The following is a 23,568-nucleotide window of genomic DNA, read 5'->3' on the forward strand; positions in this document are numbered from 1 at the left end:
GAAAGGGTGTGGACTTTTTGGAGAGCGTCCAGAGGAGGGCAATAAAAATTATTCGGGGGCTGGAGCACATGACCTGTGAGGAGATGCTGTGGGATCTGGGCTTCTTTAGTCTGCAGAAGAGAAGAGTGAGGGGGATTTGATAGCAGCCTTTAACTACATGAAGGAAGGTTCCAAAGAGGATGAAGAGAGACTGTTCTCAGTAGTGATGTGGCAGAATGAGTAGCAATGGTCTCAAGCTGCAATGGGGATGGTCTAAGTTGGATATTAGGAAAAACTATTTCACTAGGAGAGTGGTGAAGCACTGGAATGGGTTCCCTAGGGAGGTGGTGGAATCTCCATCCCTCGAGGTTTTTAAGTCCCGGCTTGACAAAGCCCTGGCTGGGATGATTTAGTAGTTTTGGTCCTGCTCTGGGCAGGGAGGATGGACCTAATAACCTCCTGAGGTCTCTTCCAGCCCTATGATTCTATGACTGTGGGTATTGTGGACCCAGAATGGCTTTGGTGGAGCTGGAGAGAGGGGAAAGGTGTCACTGAAACTTACTTCACTTAACCTTATGCATTCAACATTGGTAGGATTTGGATTCCTCTTTGGCTAGGTTGGGCAGGGAATAGTGTGTAAAAGGGGGCATTGTTCTGATCTGGGAGCTGACAACCATATTGGAAGGAGCAGTAAAGCTCTGAATAAAGTGTGGGGCAGAGATGTACTGGGAGAGCTTTGGAGCGGGCTTGGGGGTGGAGAAGAGGGAGAGATCCTTCCCAGAGTTTGTCAGCATTCAGAGGAAATGATCAGGCTGCATGGTTTCCTTGGGTGGTTGAGCCAGTTGTCCTCTCTGTTACTAGCCAGCTCTGTCTGCTCTTGTAGGAGGGGAAGGGTCATGCTTTCACTACTTCCTTGCTATCCTTGGGATGGCTCTGTGAGAGCACTCTGGGGGCACCCTGGGAGACTGGAAGGACTGCAATTATGGCTGACCTTTTTGTGGGTGGCCAAGAATGAGAAAGAGAAAGTCTCCTTACACCATCAGAACCTTTGTCAATGAAAGTTAGTCCTTCTTTGTCATTGAGTTAGCCCACTGCCAATCAGAGTTAGCCCTTAATAATTTAAATCTAGAGAGGCAAGCATGGCCTAGTGAATAGGGCACTAGTCCGGGGTCAGAAGACCCCACCTAGCTGTGTGACTTGGATTAAATCGCTTTACCCTCTGCCTGCGTCTAGACTGGCATGATTTTGCGGAAATACTTTTAACGGAAAAGTTTTTCTGTTAAAAGTATTTCCACAAAAGAGCATCTAGATTGGCACGGATGCTTTTGTGCAAAAAGTGCTTTTGCGCAAAAGCATCCGTGCCCAGTATAGACACACTTTTGCGCAAGAAATCTCCGATGGCCATTTTAGCCATCGGGCTTTCTTGCGCAAAAAATTAAGGTGCCTGTCTACACTGGCCCTCTTGCGCAAGTATTCTTGTGCAAGAGAGCTTATCCCTGAGCGGGAGCATCAAAGTATTTGCTCAAGAAGCACTGAATTCTTACATTAGAACGTCAGTGCTCTTGCGCAAATTCAAGTGGCCAGTGTAGACAGCTGGCAAGTTTTTGCGCAAAAGCAAGTGCTTTTGCGCAAAATTTTGCCAGTCTAGACACATCCTCTCTGTCTTCCCTCCCCCTAGTTGAATATTGTAAGTGCTTTAGGGCAGTCTCCTCTTCTGTATTTGGACAGTGCCTTGCACAATGGATGGAGCTGGCAGCAGGATGACAGTTGTTTTTTGTAGCAATTTTTGAAGTTTTTCAATCTGGTCTTTATTTCAGAATGTTTCATGCTTTGTAAAATCAGAATTGTGCCAACGTGCCAATTTTCACAACAAAAACTAAGCTTGTCCATTCAGGCTGAGAGGTGTGAATGGCACCAGGGTTTCTGTGGGGGAAGTCACATTTAAACCCTGGCTCTGCCTCAGAAAAATCTGAAAATAATCATCCCAATCACTCTGAATCAGGGAGTGCAAGGATTTGAATGTCAGTCTTCCAAATCCTAGCTAGTGTCCAACCAGCAGGCTATAGAGAGTGAGCTGTTAGTACTATCTCTGCACTGTAGCCAAGGTGTAAATTCCAGCTTGGATAGTTGTATATGTACTAGCTCTGATGGAGTTAAGACCTCTAAAAACAGAAGTGTAACTATGGTGAAAGTACTAGGGAGCCTAGTTTGTGTTGCTGTTGCATATGCTTCAGTAGCCAATGCTATTATTTTTAGTGTGCTAGTTTCACATCAGAGCTAAAGCATATGGCTACGTCTACACTGCAGGCTTCTTGCACAAGAAGGCTGTGTCTAGACTGGCCACTTTTTCCGGAAAAGCAGGTGCTTTTCCGGAAAAACTTGCAAGCTGTCTACACTGGCCGCTTGAATTTCCGCAAAAGCACTGACAATCTCATGTAAGATTGTCAGTGCTTTTGCGGAAATACTATGCTGCTCCCATTCGGGAAAAAGTTTTTTTCCGAAACCTTTTGTGCAAAAGGGCCAGTGTAGACAGCAGAGATTTGTTTTCCGCAAAAAAGCCCCGATTGCAAAAATGGCGATTGGGGCTTTTTTGCGGAAAAGCGCGTCTAGATTTGCCGCAGACACTTTTCCGCAAAAGTGCTTTTGCGGAAAAGTGTCCTGCCAATCTAGACACGCTTTTCCAAAAATGCTTTTAACAAAAAACTTATCCGTTAAAAGCATTTCCGGAAAATCATGCCAGTGTAGATGTAGCCGAACTGTTTTGTGCAAGAGTTCTTGTGCAAAAGGTCTTCCACAAGAGTGCGTCCACACTGACGTGCTTTTGTGTAAGAGATGTGCTTTCGCGCAAGAGCATCCATGGCAGTGTGGACGCTCTCTTGCACAAGAAAACTCTGATAGCCATTTTAGCCATAGGGCTTTCTTGCACAAGAAACCCTGTTGCCTGTCTACACTGCCTTCTTGTGAAAGAGCTCTTGCACAAGAGGGCTTATTCCTTGTGGGGAAAGGAATAACTCTTGCGCAAGAAGCCCTGTTTTCCGACGCTTTACTGTAAATTTACTTGCGGAAGACCACTTGTGCAGTGTAGGTGCTCTGCAAGTTTTTGCACAAGAACAGTTGTTCTTGCGCAAAAAGCCTGCAGTGTAGACGTAGCCTATCTGTCTACCCATGCTGGAAATTACACCACTGATTACAGTGTAGATGTATCTTCTGTATGAACCTCTCAGAGTTCCAGAAAAAAGTATCCTCAAAATCAAATGCCTTAGTGAATTTCTGTTTAGATTAAATTTCATTTCATTGCAAATATTCTGACCATCTCCAGCAATGGGACACGACTCTCTGCTGAAGCCACTGTTAATATTAATTAAGCCAGAATACACACCATCAATTATCTGTATTTTGTCCTTAGTCTTTCCTTCACTTTAGAAGCAAGTAAAAAATATTAGTTTCTCTTTTACTACTTTGATTTAATTTGTTATTGTTTCTAATTAAACCTAACATTTTATTGACTCCTGACTGTAATTTAAGTCTTTACTTCAAGGTATATTAGCATGGCAACTCCTAAGTGTTATTGACCAACTGACATAACGGGCAAATCATTTCTACAGCAACACTAGAGTTTGCTGGAAAAGGACATGCAAACCTTCATATTGAGCCATAAAATAATAACATCCACAGACCCAACCAAATATCATTCCTTTATTAGCAGAAGAGTAGGCACAGTGATACCAAAAAAAAAAAAAAAAAGAAGAAGAAGAAGTATGTTCCATAGGGCGGGAGGGAAAGAACAAGGTAACACAGGACAGTGTATATTGTTTCAATTAAAAATTTCTAATGGAAAAAAATCAAAAGGGGCATTGAAAATAATTACCAGTGGAGAAATGAAATCTCACCTCTAATAGCAAAACTGGTAGAGGGGGATTTTGTCTGCCCTTTTCGCCAGTGGCCTGAAATCCATTGAAGTCAATAAAAGTCTTTCTATTTAATTCAGCTGGATTTGTATCAGGTCCCTAGTGTTTAGGATTCTGACAGGATTGCAGCAGCTGCCAAATCTTGTACAGGAAACCATGGACTAAAATAGGTCTGAGTTATCAGGACAACCTTAATTTCTTTTTCTTAATGGGAGATTTTTAACCCCACCTTGTGGATTAATAACAAGTCTGTTTTTAAGAAATATTGATGTTTCTTCTTGTCTGCCTTTGCTAATTTTTGCAGACTGTAGTGTTCAGTAAAACCTGAATCAAAAGAAAGAGCAAGCAGTAAAATCCCTTTAAAAGAGGGGAGGACGTGCATGGAAAAGGCTATTATAAAAGAGCCTGGGAAAAAAAGATAAAAAATTAAATTATACCAAACATGAAGCATTTTTCTCAGCCCTACTGCAGAAAACAGTGATGGTTTCTGTCTTTGCAACCTGACAATACTGATTAGAATACCAGGCTAAAAGGAGGAGGTCCAAATTAGTAGCCTGTGCTTTATAGACAAGTTAGATGGTCATTTGACTCCAGCTGTCAGGGATCTATGTGGTAACAGCTTGCACCCTCCAGAGATCAGTCAGATTTCATTAACCTGTAGCCAGTTCTTTGTGCAGCTCTGAGCTCCCGTTAGCAAAGGGAAGCTAATTTGCTGAGTTTAGACAGTAGCTGGATTAATCTTGTTAGATATATTTTTCTTCCTTCTCTAAAGTAAAGCATGTTTAAGTTAAAAGCAAGTTTCTGGTAACTGTGCCATTGGTTTACAGTGTAATAAGATATGGGAGATGGGATTAAATGTGTATCCTTCAGTCTCAGACATCAAGAAGGCTGCCTGATAGTTTATATAACTATACTTCAAGTTAAGTGGTGACTTGTCCAGGAAGGGATGCGAACAGTTAGTTGTTAGTTTTTATCAGTCTTTTTTTCATTCTGTTTTCCCCAAAAGACATATGGGAAGGTGCAATTTCAATTCACTGACAACCCATGTCTTTTCAACTTTACGATAATGCTTAATGTCCTTGACACAAGAACCTCAGGATTCCTAGAGCTATACATCCTAGGGCTATCAACATCAACAGTGGTCCATTTGAAATATTTGAATAGTAGGGGCTCTATTGGCTTTGGTCAGTAATTGAAATGAGGAGTGGGCTAGCTTTACATTAAACGCAGACAGGCAGTAATTAATTGCTTAGACATATATGCTGTGGAAGAAAAAAAATCCAAGCTTGATAAAAAGTGTGCTTAGGAAGTCTTTAGAAAACAAGGAGGTAATTTGCTTTCCAAAATGATTCACAGCATCTCAGCTTAACTAATTAAAAAAACAGCAGGTTTGTGAATTTAACAGCGGTGAGGTTAGGACTCAGTGGGTACAACTACAAATACCATCTAAGAATGCAATTCTGATCCTGTATTCAAATACCTTGAGACTTTGCTCCTTCACATACATGAACACCCAGCACCTTTCAGGATTAGATCTGTGGAACAGTCAGGGTTCCAAGTGGCTACTCTTAGTAACAGGAGCTAGATGAAGGTGAAAGAGGCAGGTGGAGAGGCAGATGATTATGCACTGACAGGCATGACTCAGTCGTCCATAAAATGATTTTTATTAATGTTTAATGCACGTCAAAAATGTTAGAATAAGTAGGAGACACATAAATTATTTAGTTTTGTGATTTTTTTTACCCTTTCCCCCCTGCTGATATATGGAAAGTGTTAGTTCCTGATTTGTTTAGATATCTGATGCTATCTGAGAAATTAAACTGATCATCTTTACATTTAGAATGGAACTGCAGCTCTCTTGAGAAGAAAGAATGCTACTTTGTAGTCCAGTTTTTCACTAGCGGGATCTGGAGGGAGTGGCAACCAAGTTATATATAATTCAATAAAATGGGTTGTGAGTATTTGGGGTTGATTTCTGCAGGAGGGGGCCACTGAATAACTGAAACACTGGTAATGAAATCTAGTACAACTCTGGGGTCCAATCTACTTGTACTTAACATAAGCAATTCTTAATGGCCCTTGAATAAGAGACCAGATTTGTGATCTGAGTAACAGTTTGGTTCCTAATTCTCCCTTGTTGCAGAATGGGAGTAAGCTGTGTCAGCTCTTTTACCTGGCACAGTTTTAGAGTTCTGTTCAGTCAGAGGCATGGATCGTGGTTCTGTGAATTACCCCACCCTGTCCTACACCTTCTTACTCATCAGTGCAGGAGAGTAGCAGCCCCTTGGAGGCTGTTCCTTCAGTACTGCTGATTCAGTGGCCTGCAGAGAGGATACCTGCCTTATGTGTCCTCTTGCTTTTGTTTGCTCTTATGCATAGTTTGGCCCTAACTGGCAAATCCTAACTCACTCAAGAAGTCACACTGAAGTTAGCCAGCCTTCTCACCAAATAGGGAACAGGCACTTCAGCAAGGATTAATGCAGGTCAGTTACAGAATCTAGCCCTCATTTCATTAGAGACTTTTGAACTAGCTAGATCTTAAAACACACTGCAGAATTCAAATATCATTATGGAGTTAACTCCTAAGCAATGGTAGAATGAGAATAGGACCAAAAGGCATAAGCAAGGTAGGAAAAGTTTCTCTTCAGATGAGGAGAACTGGTGAGACAGACCTAGGAATAAAAAGATTAAGTAGAACTAATTAACAATTAGATCTGCATTTCTGAGCATAACATGAACCAAAACCAAACATAGGCTATTACTTTTTGATAGAAAAACCATAGTGCCATTCACAGAAGACCCAATTCTATTCTTATACAGATTGTTTTTAATTTTGGGAAAAATGCAGTTGCTCTGTTTGTTTGGGATTTTGTTAAGTTTCTTAGGAAAGTCACAGGCCCTGACCAGGATCTGAATTGGCTTTTAATTAAAGTTGCTTTCTTACTGTCTGGCATTAAATCCCCTTGGGAAGCAGATGTTTGGAAAGCCCAGTTTAGGCACTGGCATATGCTTCTTTTGTAAGGCCAGGGCTTTAGTAAAACACCTCCTGAATGTTGTACATAAATAGATGTTTTATTTTTTCATCCTGGAGAGGTGACTGGGGACCTCTAGAATCAGAGAACTGGGTTTTCTAGTACACAGGTGGGTACCCTAATGATGTCACTTGAGTTACAGGTGCGCACTGATGTCCTGAGAGAGCACTTAGGGAAAAAGCCAATAGAATATACAAAGAAGGAAATCAGAATTGTTTATAGAAATTATTTTAAACTATAGAAATTAATACATAGTGAGATGCTTCTGTGCCAACCTGTAGAGTTTAATAGTGAATAATATCCTTCTTTTAGAAATCCATAGACAGATTTAAACTAGTTTATAGTGTTATTAAATTCTATAGAATGTTTCCATAATGGATTCAGTTGGAACTGAAAGGAGAGTGAAAGGAAAAAGGAAATATTCAAACACATTAGATTTGGTCAGAAAAAATGCCCTTGCTTATAACATCTGAAAAAGGAAAATTATGTGATCTACCTCAGAGGGGCTTTGTGAGACTTAATTAATTAATATTTGTAAAGTACTTTGAGATCAGTTGCATTTCCATAATGCCAAATGAGTCTGTGGAGGACCTTGGAGCTTAGACCATCAGAGTTATTTGCATTTGTAGTGCTGTAACTGAGAACAGGTTCTGATTCCTGGTCTATGATATATAACCAGTACAGTCTATGCAAACTACAGCATCATGGAAAATACCTGTAATGTTGGTGGGTTATGGGTTTTTATTATTATTATTATTTTAATTCTCCCAGATGAATGTTGCTCATTTGTAAAACTTTATATTTATAGTTCCCAAAATATTTCACAAAGGTGGGTAACCAATATTTCCCTTATATTAATGGGAAACTAAAACACAAAGAGGTTATAACAGCTTGTATAAGGTCATGGAACAATATAGCAGCAGAGCCAGGAATAGAATATATCTTCTGATTGTGAGACAGGTGTGCTAGCCACAGGGCTATGGTGGCTAAAGGCATTATAGCTGTGTGAAGAATTTTTACTTTTATGAAGGCAAGAAATGAAACTTCTTTGATCTCCAGACCAGATAAAAATAAAAAGGGAATGTCATTAAAGTGTGATTTGGATTAGTTATAGCCTCATCGTATTGTGTTTGTTTGAAATGAAATGAAATAAAAATAATTCCCTGCTGATGGAGATAAAATACAGCATTCACCACAGATTGTACATTAATTCAATGTTCTTCTAGTGCTTTCAATAGTCTTGTGCCCTTGTATGAAAAGACAAAGTCTGGCTGTTGGCTGAGGTGTGATATACAAACTGTCATGGTTTTGACTTCAGATTCTGAATACAGTTTTTAAGAGGCCACATGTGCCCTGAAGCTGATGAATTTGCATGCTTGATACAAGTGGGTGCATCTTTATCAAAGCCTTGCCTATTTCTTGATTTGCTCTCAAGCTGTGGGGCCACAATTTAGATGTTTGTATATTCAGAGGCTGTATTGGGAGGTTGGGTGCTGCCAAGTACCCCGTGGAGGGAATAACAGTCTTAGCAATTAGTAACCCTCCCCCTTCCCCCCCCAAAAAAAACACCATTGAAAAAACCTGCCAGATCTTGATGTCCCGGACAAGGCAATGGGGGAGGATTTTCGTTCCCAGTGTTTGCCCCTGTATGAGACTCTTAAGTGACAGGAAATTTGAGAGACAGACTTTCCACTACAGAATGGGCAAGAGCTGCTGGATCTCTGACAAGTATTGGCAGAGTTTTGAAGGGCTGAGTATTGTTATCAAACAGTTCCAAGTGAGGGGATGTTGCAGCAAGCAATCATGTTTTATAATTAACAGACGGAAGGACAGAATGGGGAAACAAGAAAAAATATTAGTTTTGGGTTGGGTCTAAGCAATACATGTAAAAGGACATTAAACTTTTAATTTTAGAATAAATTCAAGTGTAAAATGAATATAACCTTTGTGTTGGCTTGGATAAATTGTTTGGCATATGGACCAGTGGTATTAGTCTATTGTGCATACTGTCTGTTTGGTTTCCATGGTTCTTGTGTATTGAGTGTGTATGTGCACACTATACCAGATATCACACAAAGATTTACACAGTACAGTACTAGGGGAAACTGTTACAATTCAAATTAATAACACATTGAGAGCTAGAGTCCAGTCTCAGGTCCCAGTTCTATACAGCACTGAGACATATGTCTAACTCCAAATATGTACTAAACTTTTTATTCAGCAAAGCGCTTAAATACTTTGCAGAACTGGGTACTCAGTTGCACTTCTGTAATGCCAATGTAAGTTGAGGACCTTAGACCTTAGTTTATTGGAGTTATTTGCATTTGCACTGGTGTAACTGAGAACAGAGTCTAGTTCCTGGTCTATGAAGTATAAGTAGTACAGTCTATGCAATCTATAATTTCATGGATAATACCTGCAACGTCAGTTGGTTGGGGTTTTTTTTTTTTTTTTCGTTTTGTTTTGGAGCTTTTTTGTGCTCCCAGAAGAACATTGCTCACTTTGGTCACATCTCCTGTTCTGTGTGTATTGAATTAAAGCAGCCCATTCACTGAACACAAATGCATTTAGGAAAAATGCAACATATGGCAGGAACACTAAATTAGATCCTATTGATTGAGAAGGCAAACAATGGAAGGTAGAAGATGGCTACTTCTCTCTTCTTGTTGCTTTGGCATAATTCAATTTGCCTTTTGCCCTGACCCCACTGCCCTCTAACCTGAAAATCTGTGATAGTAGCTGATTTATTCTGAACTCCACAAATATTATTTCACTTTACATTGATTACTTAGTAGAATAATCATTTCTGCTGTTGCTGAAGTTTGTAAATCCTTGTGTTAAGCTTCAGTAATACTTAAAACTCAGTTGTGATTCTTTCTTTCTTTCTTTCTTTCTTTCTTTCTTTCTTTCTTTCTTTCTTTCTTTCTTTCTTTCTTTCTTTCTTTCTTTCTTTCTTTCTTTCTTTCTTTCTTTCTTTCTTTCTTTCTGTACGTCTAGACTACCGCGTTTTGTCGACAGAAGTTTTGTCGACAGATACTGTCGACAAAACTTCCGTCGACAAAGAGCGTCCAGACACATTGAGTTCTGTCGACAAAGCAAGCTGCTTTGTCGACAGAACTCCGTAGTCTGGACGCAGTGTTACAGGCAATAACACCTTCTGTCGACAGAGTTCTGTCGACAGAAGGTGTTATGCCTCGTAAAATGAGGTATACCAGCGTCGACAAAACTGCTGAGTTCTGTCGACGTTATGTCGACAGAACTCAGCGGTAGTGTAGACGCTGGTATAGTTTTGTCGACAAAAGTCCACTTTTGTCGACAAAACTAGGTAGTCTAGACACACCGTTTCTTTCTTTCTTTCTTTCTTTCTTTCTTTCTTTCTTTCTTTCTTTCTTTCTTTCTTTCTTTCTTGCATGCATGCATGCATGCATGCATGCATGCATGCATGCATGAGATCCTACCTAGGCCAGGAATAACCTTGGTTTGTGCAAAATCTTACCATTTGGGAGAAAGTGATGGGGAGACCCTTTTGCTTCTGAGTAAGTGGCAAGGGAGTAATGCACTCCTCCTTTGCAATATGTTCACAAAAGATGTGGTCAATAGAAGGGGTGTATTCACATACTCTTGTCTCAGCCAGATGGTGCCTGCAAACACTGGTCGAGGAAACATGTTGCATCTTTTCAGCAATATGTACTCTACCACACGGTCCCCTGTCTAATTCTGAACAAATCTGTCTAAACCCAGTATATTCCTCCTGGTAAAAACACCATCCAGAACTGTCTTGGCTCTGCCTTGCTGCTCCTGCTAGGGCAGGATTTGCTTTTACTCTGCAGGGTTTGAACAATAAATATAATTAATAATATGTGATATTGTTCTCTTCCCTTGCATCCAAGGATCTCAAAGTCCTGTCCAAACTTTAATATCTTAATTGCCACAGAAGGTTAAGAGAGGAGGGGATGTGTTTATATGAACTAAAGAAGGTAATGGGGTGCATTATGCAAAACGAGGACCTGGCCATTAAAAGTCAGGCTGCCAGTGCAATAGGGCTGGCAGATTCCCTGCCAGGTCTGCGCAGCTCCGGAGAAGAGAACACCCCCACCTGACTGCGTGTTGGCTCCTCAACTCCCATTAACTAGGAACCACATCCAATGGGAGTTGTGAGGGCAGTGCCTGCAGGTAGGGGCAGTGCATGGAGCCTCCAGCCACCTCTCCACCTAGGACCAACCAAGAAGTAGAATTAAAAAAAAAGGATGAAATAAAATAGACTTTCAAAAATTCAGAAGAAAACCATTATTTAAAACAGAAAAAGATCCAGGGGGAAGGAAGTTTAGTAAAGAGAAAAAGGAACAAAATCAGTACGATCTAGATTCATCCCAGCATAATTCATGGACCTCAGTGGTCTTACACAAGTGATGGGTTTGGCCCACTGAGTTCAGATTATTTTTTAAAGAAAATTGAATGTCAATTTTTCTTAAACGGTAAGATCTGTTCTGAGAACTGTTAAAAATGCAGGAAGGATTACTTTCCTAAAGAATTGCAAAAAGTTTTAGATAAGTGACTCCAAGCAAAGTCAGATCCCCTGCAGGGCTTTGACAATATGCCCTCTTTTTACAGACACATACTCAGTCTATATTTAGACTATTTCCATGGATTTTAGAATAGCTGATCTTTATTTGAAATTGAGAGAATACTGCATTTTCCAGATTAGAGTTAAATCATTTCTGGGACCAGCCAAAGTGGATCAGACCACTGGCCCATCAGTTTAGTAGCCTGTCTCCTAAGAGTGGCCAAAGCTGTGTGCTTCAGAGAAAGAAATCCTGAAGTAGGCAATTACAGGGTAACCTGTCTCCAGGGATAGCTTTCTGTACTAACTCTAGCTATTAGTTTGGCTTATACCCCAAACTTGAGGATTTATGTTCCTTCCAAGGCTCCTGACCATATTATTAATGTTTTCTACTATAACCCTAGATATCCATAGAAATGTCCTATTTTTTTAAATCCAGCTGAGCTTCTGACTTCACTATCATGTGGGAATGAGTTCCACAGGCTAATTTATGAATTGTGAGCAAAAATATTTAATGTAAGTTGTTTGAATTTGCTATGTTTCAGTGACTGTTCTTTGATGGGAATATTCCTCAAGCTCCCCTCTACAATCATGGAATTTCTGGGTTACAGTTTCTACCTAAAACTAGATCTCCCATTCAGAGAACTTGAGGTGGATAAATGACTATGTTTTGAAATGTGGTTCTGATGTGAGAAATGTTGGGTAAAAATAGCATTATGGGGTTAGTTCTGTGTTTGACATCTTTCAGTAATTCTGTATCAAATGGGCCTGGTTTACAACAAGAAATTTTCTAACTACAAACCCAGTTATCTAGTTATCTTGAAATAACGGTGCAGTGTAGATGCACCCAGAGTGTTGAACAACACAAGGCATTCGGCTATTATAACTAGAGTAAAATGCCTCATTTCAGGCCAGTCCACAGAGCTACTTCTAAGCAAGAGGTTATTCCATGCTCTGCCTTTCTGTCAGACAAATGGTGGATGTTGTCTGTCTGAGAGAGGTTAAAGGTAAAAATAGAGTGTTTTCATACACTCTGTAATTTTTTGTGTCCATGTAAGTGTGGTGGAGTTAAAGTTGTATTTCAGCTATCTTTTTTGGATGGGTGTTCACTGTCAGTGACAGTTGCTTTATAGTCCATGGCAAATACAAAGCTGACCTTCAAATGCTCGTTTTTCAACAGCAGCTAAAGGAGTAGCAGCATTTGGCCTGCAGTTGGATGGTCAGTTAATATTGGCCCATGAGATAGGAATGAGTTCTTGTCTTTTGAAAGAGGCGGAAACCCATATCTTCTTGTGCTTCTAAGGGACTGAAAAAAATCAATGATTTATTGGTGAAATTCCTTGAAGGGATGAAGCCACTGAAACTGCACATCATAGTGTATATAGCAAAAATTCATGCAAAGTCATACAAGACCCCCTAACCTTGGAAATGGTGCAACAGGCTCTTCCCTTGGATCAGTCTCACTAAACTGGCTAGAACTGAAGGAGGAAAGTCCTGCATAAACCCAACCCCTTTGGTGACTCTATCACCAGGGATGATGCTAGACTAGTGCAGGCATTGCAGTGCCCATTCCAGTCATACCTGGGCTTTGCTAAGGTGCATACTCTCTTCCATTCCTGTGCACCTGTAAAGGGCTAGCTACAATCTGATATATATAGGAATGATGGGGAGGGAGGATTTTTGTTCCCTGCCTGGAAAGCTTTTGATCCTTTGGAGCACTGAGGAATGAAATAGTATGGTTGGATTCTTTTTGACTTTCTCCCTATAAATCATTTACTGGTCAAGTTAATGCTATTTGTGTCTCAACTATTCTAATCTGTCCTATAATCTATACATTACAGAAAAATACTTTATATTATTTGATTTGAGCAAAGTGGTAGAGTGGTTAGGTAGCTGCATTCAGGACTCAATCTCTTCTGATTTGGTATTTTTATTTCCTCTGTTTTGCAGGGTCTTTTCGAAATGATGGCTTAAAAGCTGCTGATGTCCTTCCAATACTAAAGGAGAAAGTGGCCTTTGTGTCAGGTGGGTTCATCCTTCATTTGTTTTCTCTTCAGGCGATGCAGAGCATCATGCCACTGAAAAGATGCGGAGCTCAGTATTAATAATGACTGCAACTTTATACATCTTCAGAGCACTACACAGACATTTAAGGGCCGGATTCTGATACCCGTAGTAGGACTGAGTAATGATTTGATCCATGTGTAGTACCACTGATTTCAATAAGACTACTTGTGGAACAAGATCCTACTCAATATGTGTAAAGGGTATTGGAATCTGGCCCTCTCTGACTATTCCTCACATTCTGAGAGTTAGATAAGTAAGCAGTATAAATGGATTCCTGGCCTGAAGTCAGGATTGCCATTAAGATATGAACACAAAAGTTCCCAGATTTCAGGGACCTTTGAATTAGTGTTTCTCTAAAGATAATCTGGGCAAAGTTCCAGATTAAGTCTACATTGCCACAATGTTCTGGGAGGTTCAGATCTGGCATTCTGCTGTAGGTCTCTTGTTTTAAAACAGCATTATATCCATTTTGCAGAAAGCACCATAGTATATCCCATGCCATATATTCAGTTTCTAACTCTAGTCTGCAGCTTTTAGCAAACCCAGTGAAGCATGATGATATATTAATATAGCAGCTTTCATCCTTAAGGGTCCCAGAGTACTCTACACGCTGAAAGTATGTCTACACTACAGAGTTTTGTCAAAAAAATGGATGTTTCTCCAACAAAACTTGAGGAACGTCCACACTGCAACTGCATACTTTTGCAAGCAAATCGAAAGAACAGAGAGGTTTTTGCGGTATTGATAATACCCATTCTACAAGGAAGAAGCCTTTTTGAGAAAAAGCTCTTTCACAAATGGCATGTGTGGACGGGGAAGGGGGAGTTTTTTCAGAAGAAGAGGGAAGAGGAAAAAGCACAAGTGCCCTGGTGGCCATTCTGTCCATAGCAATCACTGCTTACATGTGAGAAAGTGTCCAGGTAGTCTGGACGCTATCTTTCGAAAAAAGCACATTGCTTTTTCAATGCACTTTTGCAGTGTGGACGCTCTCTTTCACAAGAAGTTTTTTTGGAAGATCTCTTCCGAAGAAAGCTTCTTGCGCAAGAAGCCTGCAGTCTAGACATAGCCTGTTTTTCTAAACTACATTCTGTGGAACAGCTGCAGCACACCAGTTGCGGCTAGAGGAGATTGGGCTAGGGTGCTTTCAGGGTGGATTGGGTTGAGGTTCTGTCAGAATATGTTAGGACTTGTTGGAGTAAGAAGGATGAGTGGAAATGTAGAATGATCATTATCTTACTCTAAGATTATCATATTTCCAAAATAACAGAGGGACATTTTAGGGGCAACAGTTTTACAGTTGTGAAGTAGTCTAGTGCTTTTCATTCTGTCTGCTTTTTTTTTTTTTTTACATTCTCTTCCTGGATGAGAAAAGCTCCACGTGCAACAACTGAATAGCTCTGTCTTTTCCCTTTGTACCCTTCTACTTCTTGCTTCCACCCTCTCTGTGGTTCAGTTGACAGAGGAATTGTCAGTTACATCTCTTTCAGCAGCCTTGGGTATCAATTGACTTATTAGAATCATAGTGCAGTGGTGTTGCTAGACAAGTCATGAGAAGCTTTGACCTTGAATAATAGTTAGTGTGAAACATACTCACTGTGTGATGACTGACATAGGTGTAAAAGTATTTGCTACTATGACTTGAATGAATATTTTGTCATTATGAGAACCTCAGTCAAACTGTGACATGTCATGTGTCTTGACAGAAGTTCTTAAGACACTAAATGAAAAACCAAGATGATCGTAGTAGAACTGGGACACACAGGCCCTTTATCTTCCACTGCTATCTCATTCTGAAAATCTCAAGGGGTATGTCTACACTACCCCCCTAGTTCGAACTAGGGGGGGTAATGTAGTCATACAGAGTTGCAAATGAAGCCCGGGATTTGAATTTCCCGAGCTTCATTTGCATAAAGCCGGCCAGCGCCATTTTTAAATGCCGGCTAGATCGGACCCCATGCCGCGCGGCTACACGCGGCACGGACTAGCTAGTTCGGGTTAGGCTTCCTAATCCGAACTAGCTGTATGCCTCGTTCCACGGGGTCTGACCTAGCCGGCATTTAAAAATGGCACCGGCCGGCTTTATGCAAATGAAGCCCGGGAAATTCAAATCCCGGGCTTCATTTGCAACTCTGTATGACTACATTACCCCCCTTAGTTCGAACTAGGCGGGTAGTGTAGACATACCCAAAGTGTTTTATTTACAGGTTGAACCTTTAGTCCGGACAGGAGTGTGGGCTCAGAAACCTAGGGATATAGTGTGCTGCAGAACCTGAGTTCCAGACTGAGCTGTAACATCTACACTGTTGCTTTTAGTGCCGTAGCATGAGATTCAGTCTGTAGATCTAGGTTTTGATACTCACTGCTACAAGATTTTAAAATGCAATGTAGACATGTACTCTGTCTTTTTTCAAGACTATACATATCCAGGTTTTAAAATTTCTTCATAGCTTATGTTTTCTAAACCTTATATCATTTTTGTTGCTCTCTTTTGGACTTTCTCCACTTTGCCAACATCACATAAAAAGTGGTGCCCAAAACTGTACACAATACTTCAGCTAGGGCTTTTCCAGTGCCAACTAGAGTAGAACAATTGTATTCATGTCTTACGTACAATATTGCTGTTAATACACCTCAGAATGATATTCACCATTATGAATTTCATCTTGTTGGTTTCAGATGTCTGAAGGATTACTCCATCACAATATCATTCATTCTTATTTAATGCCATTCCTAAGACATTTTTGCAGAATGCTTCACAGCAAATACCAATCTCTACAAGCAAATAATGTCCAAATAAATTTCAACATCTAGATTTTAACATTTCATACAGGATCTGTTTATGTTTTAAGGTGGGGGTTTTAGGCTTGACAAGGTTCTGTGAGAATAGCTGAGCATGGGCAAACCAATAGACATAGGAAGAAAGGTTGAATAGTTTTGAGAACACATATTTATAGCATGTATTATACAGAGTTCAAATTGAGCCTTTAGCAAAGTTTGTTTTTGTTTTGACTACTTGCACTCCACAAAGGACACTGACAGGAAGCAACTGGACAGTGAAACAGATCTGTCATCCCTCAGTAACTCATGAAACTTTGCTACCCCAAAAGCATAGAGTCATCTTAAGTCTTACACAGTAATTGAAGGAACAATGACTTCTAAGCCTGTGAGGCTGAAGACAGAGATCTTTATTGGAGGGTTTTTGAGGGGAAGTCATTCAATGTAAAAAGATAAGATGAAAAGCTACCCTTGCAATTAAATGTTACTAAATTTAGCCCTGACAGGATGGATCAAAGTTGTTGTCTTCAGTTGTTTAGTTTTTAAAAGCATGTTGGATCTGGGAAAATCAAGCTCAAAGGTAAAGCAGTATTATAGTGGAAGACATTGGTTTCCCTAAAAACTCCTTTGATAATGACACATTAATGCCTGGTCCCATCTCAGGGTATGTGGGCCCCATATCTGCAATGGTGGTTGCCTTTAGATGTATCCTATATAATATATTTATTGCATAGCTAATTCCCAAAGCTCAATTGGAGCCGACTGAGATACCCTTTTCAAAAATATTCTGGAGTATGTTGGATTGTGAACAGCTGGCTGAACTAAATTTTTAAGTAAAAAATATCTTTTAGAACAATACAAAATATTTGTATCAAAGATTTTTTTCATCAGAATTAATGTTTTGATTCAGATAAAATGTTTTTTCTCTTTTCCTTCTCAGGGTATGTCTACACTACTAGCGGGGTAGTGTAGACATACCCTGAGAAGGAAAAGAGAAAAAACATTTTATCTGAATCAAAACATTAATTCTGATGAAAAAAATCTTTGATACAAATATTTTGTATTGTTCTAAAAGATATTTTTTACTTAAAAATTTAGTTCAGCCAGCTGTTCACAATCCAACATACTCCAGAATATTTTTGAAAAGGGTATGTCTACACTACCCCGCTAGTTTGAACTAGCGGGGTAATGTAGGCATACCGCACTTGCAAATGAAGCCCGGGATTTGAATTTCCCGGGCTTCATTTGCATAAGCCGGGCGCCGCCATTTTTAAATCCCGGCTGGTTCGAACCCCGTGTGGAGGTTCGAACCCCGGCTGGTTCGAACCCCGTGAGGAGTAACGGTAGTTCGAACTAGGAAGCCTAGTCCGAACTACCTAGTTGGTGCCGCGTGTAGCCGCGTGGCACGTGGTTCGAACCAGCCGGGATTTAAAAATGGCGGTGCCCGGCTTATGCAAATGAAGCCTGGGAAATTCAAATCCCGGGCTTCTTTTGCAAGTGCAGTATGCCTACATTACCCCGCTCGTTCGAACTAGCGGGGCAGTGTAGACATACCCTCACTGGCAGATACTAACAAATCTCTGCTAAAATGCTGCAAAGCTGAACTTTTTTCTTTCAGTTTGATGTTTTTCATTTTTTAAAAAACTGAATAATTTCAAAGGCACCTTTTTCATTTCTTTCACATTTTGAGCAATCCTAAGTGTGATTCTAAGCCAATCATAATGATATAAAGGGAAACCAATTTGTTAGAATTAAAATAACATTGTTTGGGATGTTATTTTGATCCTTTAGAATTTGTTGATGCAGTGATGCAGGATGTAGGGAAAAGGAACATTTCTGATTATGAAACTGCCAAGACTTTTGGTTAGACCTAAGCCTGCCTATAAAGTGAGAAGTAAATTAACCTGTAGGGAGAGATGTAGAGGGGCTGTAGGTTTGCATAGCTGCATAGATGCTTTCACCAGGGCTGTGTCTAGACTGGCAAGTTTTTCTGGAAAATCAGCCGCTTTTCCGGAAAAACTTGCCAGCTGTCTACACTGGCCGCTTGAATTTCCGCAAGAACGCTGACTTCCTGCTGTCTGAAATCAGTGCTTTTTGCAGAAATACTATGCTGCTCCCGTTCAGGCAAAAGTCCCTTTTGCGCAAAGCTTTTGCGCAAAAGGGCCAATGTGGACAGCTCAGATTTGTTTTGAGCAAAAAAGCCCCAATCGCGAAAATGGCGATCAGGGCTTTTTTGCGCAGAAGCGCGTCTAGATTGGTACGTACGCTTTTCTGCAAAAAGTGCTTTTGCGGAAAAGCGTCCATGCCAGTCTAGACGCTCTTTTCCACAAATGCTTTTAACGGAAAACTTTTCCGTTAAAAGCATTTGCGGAAAATCATGCCAGTCTAGACGTAGCCCAGGAGTTTAAGTAAAAGAGGAATAAAAATCTGTCTCAGTTTCTGGCTTTGTTCACACCGTTGCTGTGACTCATAGGTAAAACATTAGCAGGATGCAGATTCAGTGGCCATATTTCTCTCCATATGTTTTAACAATAGCTGTGGTCTAAATCAAAGCATTTTAGCAGAGATTAGTTAGTATCTGCCAATGCTCACTGTCCTGGCTCCTAGACATTAATAGCCTGCCAAAAGCAGTCCACCTGTCTCCCTTCTGAGTAGGAAGAGACCTTAATTGGCTTGTTTAAGGTTAATGAGGCCACCTGTGCTGAATAGCTGAGTCACCACTGAGGCTCAAGTGCTTTCAGCCCTAGACAAACTAGAAAGGGTAAAAGTCTCACCCTACTAAATTTTGTTCCCAAGGGCTCATAAGACTATTTTAGATGCCAAATTAGAATCAGGACTTAATAAAAATCCACTGCTCTCAGCACTGGTTTCTAGGACAACCTACATAGGCTTTTAAGTGTAGTGTGTCCCCAAAATCCAGTCAGCCAAATAAGCCTTTTTAATTGACCACAGTGACTTTAATTGGATCAGAGTAACAACAAGAAGAAGACTAAAATTACAGGAAAAAAAACCCTAATTGTTTGCATACGTAGAGTACTTGTGTACAAGCTACATCTGGTGCCTCCAACCCTGCTTTTGTTGCAAAGTCACTACTGTACCAACTGTCTTTTTACTTTTGTCATATGTTTTTCTAGATCTTAAAGATACAGAAGCCCCAAAGACACTATGCAGAAAGCTCTATAGCTCACTAGACAGCCCTACTTTTTATTAAGACAATGGAGTTTGTCCTGGCGGAGGAATCAAGACAGGTTGTTTCTGACCCAAGAGGATTTCTTCATGAAGCTCTGCACAGTCACAGAGACATTTTGACAGGTTTTCCAGTTATGTGATCCAGTGTCTAGTGATGGCAGTGTCATCATAAATCCACTTGTTTCTGAAACATCTAGTAGATTTCAAGTCTCATACATCCACCCTAAGGGGAATGCACTTAGACACATCACTGGAGCAACTTTTCATTCATATTTAAACCAAGTCTTACTCATTATCAGAGCTGGGGAGTGGGTAGTCCCAAAGTGTGAGGCCCCAAAGAGAACTTGTTTGTAAACTGAAACCATCCTTTGAATTGCAGTTGTAGGTTAATTTTTCCAGGTGATTTTTATTTTCTTTGCTATTTCTTTGTGGGATTTGTGATCTCTGAAAAGGTTTCCTCCATGACATCCATGCAGGCAGAGCTATGGCATTTTCCCAAGGCTGGCTAACAAGTGCCAAAGTGCACAACTGAACATGTTGTCAGTACCACAGCTCTAGACTGGTGGGCTTCTGCAGTGTAAGACATGTTCCTCACACAGGGGGTTATGAAACTGGCCATGATTGCCGACTGGGAAGCAAAGCTTTGAGACTCCATCTTTTAAAAACATGTATCCTGAAATCTGTAAATTGTAATTAGACTCATTTTCATAACATTTGTAGAGTTGCTCCAGCCAAGGCCAGTTCAGTGCCAGTCTGTTTCCCCTCAGTACTGTGGTATGCAAGAAAGTAAAAAGTGTAGCAGTGAACATTCAGGTGTGCTAGCAGTGAAAGCATCTGAAACTAATACATAAGTCCAACATGTGCTTACTGGGCATTTTATTTATTTGCAAAATCCCCTACTTGGTTGTAATTGGGTGTATAAATCCATTCAGCCAGTCAGATTAAAATCAACTAAATACATTGTTAATCTTCACTGATTAGTATCAGTATCAAGGGTCCCATAATGATTATTTGTATTGATATCAAGGCAGAGAGGCAGCTTAAGCCAGAGCAGATAAAAAACTTGGAGTTGGTTACTATAGAGCTGTGACTTCCTGCCTTTTTTCACCTTTCCTGAGATGATGTGGGGGAGATTCTTCTGCAATAAATTAATTGACAGGAGTTTTAAAAACTGAGTTAGATTTAAATAAGCGCACACAAAAATCCAGTTATCTCAGGCACAGCCACCCACTACAATTACATTAAAACAATTTTAAAGGAAGAGCATATTGCCCCCACAATTCCTCTCTGCCCAAACACAGTCAACAAAAGCACATTACAAGGCAAATCAAAATCTCCCCATCTGTCAATTTCCCATTGGAAACCCTGTCCCCAACCACCATCCCAAATGTCTACTTAAACAGTTGGGTTTTGTAGCATGCCTGGACAGTCAACTCACACTGTTTCAAGTGATGAATGGAAGTTGAGGAGCTGTCATACACAATGTCCTGCTAGCAGCTGCCGTATTGATGTACTGTATCAGACAGTCGTGGATTCTAATGGCAGAAGTGACCATTGTGGTCACAGAGTGTGACCTCCTACACAGGCCATAAGACTTCCCCTAAATAATTCCTACAGCAGATTTTTTAGAAAAACATATACTCTTGACCTAATGATGGAGAATGTACCCTTGGTAATGTGTTCTAACTGGCATAGTTAAATATGTAAGCCTTATTTGCCATCTGAATTTGACTAGTTTCAAATTCCAGTCATTGGATAGTATCTTACCTTTGTCTGCTAGATTGAAGAGCCCATTATTAAATGTGTGTTCCTAATGTAGGTACTTACAGACTGCAATCAAGTTACCTCTTAGCAGGGGGCCAACAGACTTGCCAGGCCCCTGGACAAGTTGGGGGGGGAGAGGGAGGCTGGCTCTGTATTCTCAGAATGGGTGGGGTCTCGCATGCTAGGTAGCCCTTCAGCACTGCCTCAAGACCTAAGAGCTCCCCGGAGTAGACTACTTGGCACTCTGTGGGCAATTTAAAGGACCCAAGGCTCCAGATGCTCCCACTGCTGCAGTAGCAGTGGTGGCTGAGAGCCCCAGGTTCTTATGAATCATTGGGCCATGGGGCAGTTGCCCCCTTTGCCACCCCTTGTCAGTGGGCCTGCCCCTTAACCTGGTCTGTATTAAACTAAATAGATGGAGCTCCTTGAGTCTATCAGTATAGTACTTGTTTTCTATTTCTGTAATCACTCTTGCAGCTCTTCTCTGAACCCTTTCCAATTTATCAACATCTTTCTTGAATTCTGGACAGTATTCCAGCAATGGTTGTACCAGTGCCAAATACAGAAATAAAATAACTCCTCTATTCCTATTCAAGAGACTTCTGTTTATGCATCCCAAGATCACATTAGCTTTTTTGAGCTCCCCAAGTGTGAACCTCGGAATTCAGTCTTCACTGCCTCATACTTCTGAGGGTACATCTATACTGTGATTTAAAAAAACCAAACAAACCTGCAGAGTGCAGTCTCCATTCCTAGTTCAGCTGACATGGACTTGTGGGTCTCAAAATTGCAATGGAGACACTCAGGCTCAGCCAGGGAAAGGATTGGAATGGAACAGTACTTTCTTTGAAGTACTGGTCACTTAGTGCTGCTATGCAACCCTTACTTACACTGACAAGTGCATATTCATTCATGTACTCCCACTGGCAAAATTCAAAAGTACTAGAACATGAAAGCCCTGTCTCAAGCAGTTGCTTCACTGACCAAGAGGAGTGGCTGCATTAAAAAGCCTTTCTTGTGGGTGGGTGAACAACTGCAGGAAGAGCCTGCTGTGGAAGTCCTTGGGAATGGTACCAAGACTGCAGAGAAGAGTAACCAGGGTCTGCAGCCAGGAAGGCGCAGCTAATAAGGAAAAAAGGGAAGGGAAGAAGACAGGTCAGGAGCAACACCACCCTCAGAACTGACAAGCTGAGAAGAGTCCTCATGGACATAGGGAACCCAAGACCTGACACATTTCCCAGCAGGGAATGAGACTCCTAGCACATGAGACCTAAGAAAATTCACACATCCAGTAAGAAACCAGAAAGTTCCACTGCACTGAGTGACTTAATTGAAGACCCCTAACATGGGAGCTGAGACCCCAGAGGATGCATTTACTATTTGATGGAAGGCAGGCTGTATTCTACCATTGCCATCTACTGAAAGCCAGATGAAATATGGGGAAAGGCGAGAGAGAGGAGGTTGCTGTTACTGAGGCAGGTGATGACTAAATGATGAACAAAGGATTTTGCAGTAGGAATGAAGATGAAAGGACCAGTATATGATTACATGGCTAAATTTTTGTTTTAATTCATTTTGTGCCCACACACTTTCCTTTTTACACAGTACTAATAATCATGGAACGTATGTTTGCTTCTGTAAATCAGTACAAACCCTGTAAAAATTACCTTGGAAAATCATGTGAAAATATTAACCTTTTGTTTTAGTATTTAGTATTTAATAAATGTAGTTAACAAATGTAGTGACATATTTTTTACTGCAGCTCATACCTCTGGGCCCAGTGGGGGTATGTCTACACTACCCCGCTAGTTCGAACTAGCGGGGTAATGTATGCATACCGAACTTGCTAATGAAGCCCGGGATTTGAATTTCCCGGGCTTCATTAGCATAAAGCCGGCGCCGCCATTTTTAAAAGCTGGCTAGTGCGAACCCCGTGCCGCGCGGCTACACGCGGCACGGGCTAGATAGTTCGAACTACGTAGCCATTCCGAACTATCTGTACTCCTCGTTCCACGGAATGGCTACGTAGTTCGAACTATCTAGCCCGTGCCGCGTGTAGCCGCGCGGCACGGGGTTCGCACTAGCCGGCTTTTAAAAATGGCGTCGCCGGCTTTATGCTAATGAAGCCCGGGAAATTCAAATCCCGGGCTTCATTAGCAAGTTTGGTATGCATACATTACCCCGCTAGTTAGAACTAGCGGGGTAGTGTAGACATACCCTGGGAGACAAGAGATGGGGGCATTTCAACAAAAGCAATGAAGACACTCTACTCACCCATTGCATTTTTTACTTC

At 40.9% G+C, this 23,568-nt stretch overlaps 1 protein-coding gene across 5 annotated transcripts in view; it reads left to right on the forward strand.

Moving 5' to 3' along the window:
- KALRN (kalirin RhoGEF kinase) overlaps positions 1-23,568 on the forward strand; it is a 786,138-nt gene that overhangs the window by 232,769 nt on the left and 529,801 nt on the right. For all 5 annotated transcript variants that reach the window (XM_075933149.2, XM_075933142.2, XM_075933143.2 and 2 more), the window contains exon 2: positions 13,431-13,505. In XM_075933149.2, coding sequence (XP_075789264.2) covers positions 13,431-13,505 — 75 coding nt within the window. The remainder of the gene's footprint in view (positions 1-13,430; positions 13,506-23,568) is intronic.

Source organism: Pelodiscus sinensis, chromosome 7 (assembly GCF_052426305.1).
Source record: "Pelodiscus sinensis isolate ZL-2025 chromosome 7, ASM5242630v1, whole genome shotgun sequence".
Lineage (NCBI taxonomy): Eukaryota > Metazoa > Chordata > Testudines > Trionychidae > Pelodiscus > Pelodiscus sinensis.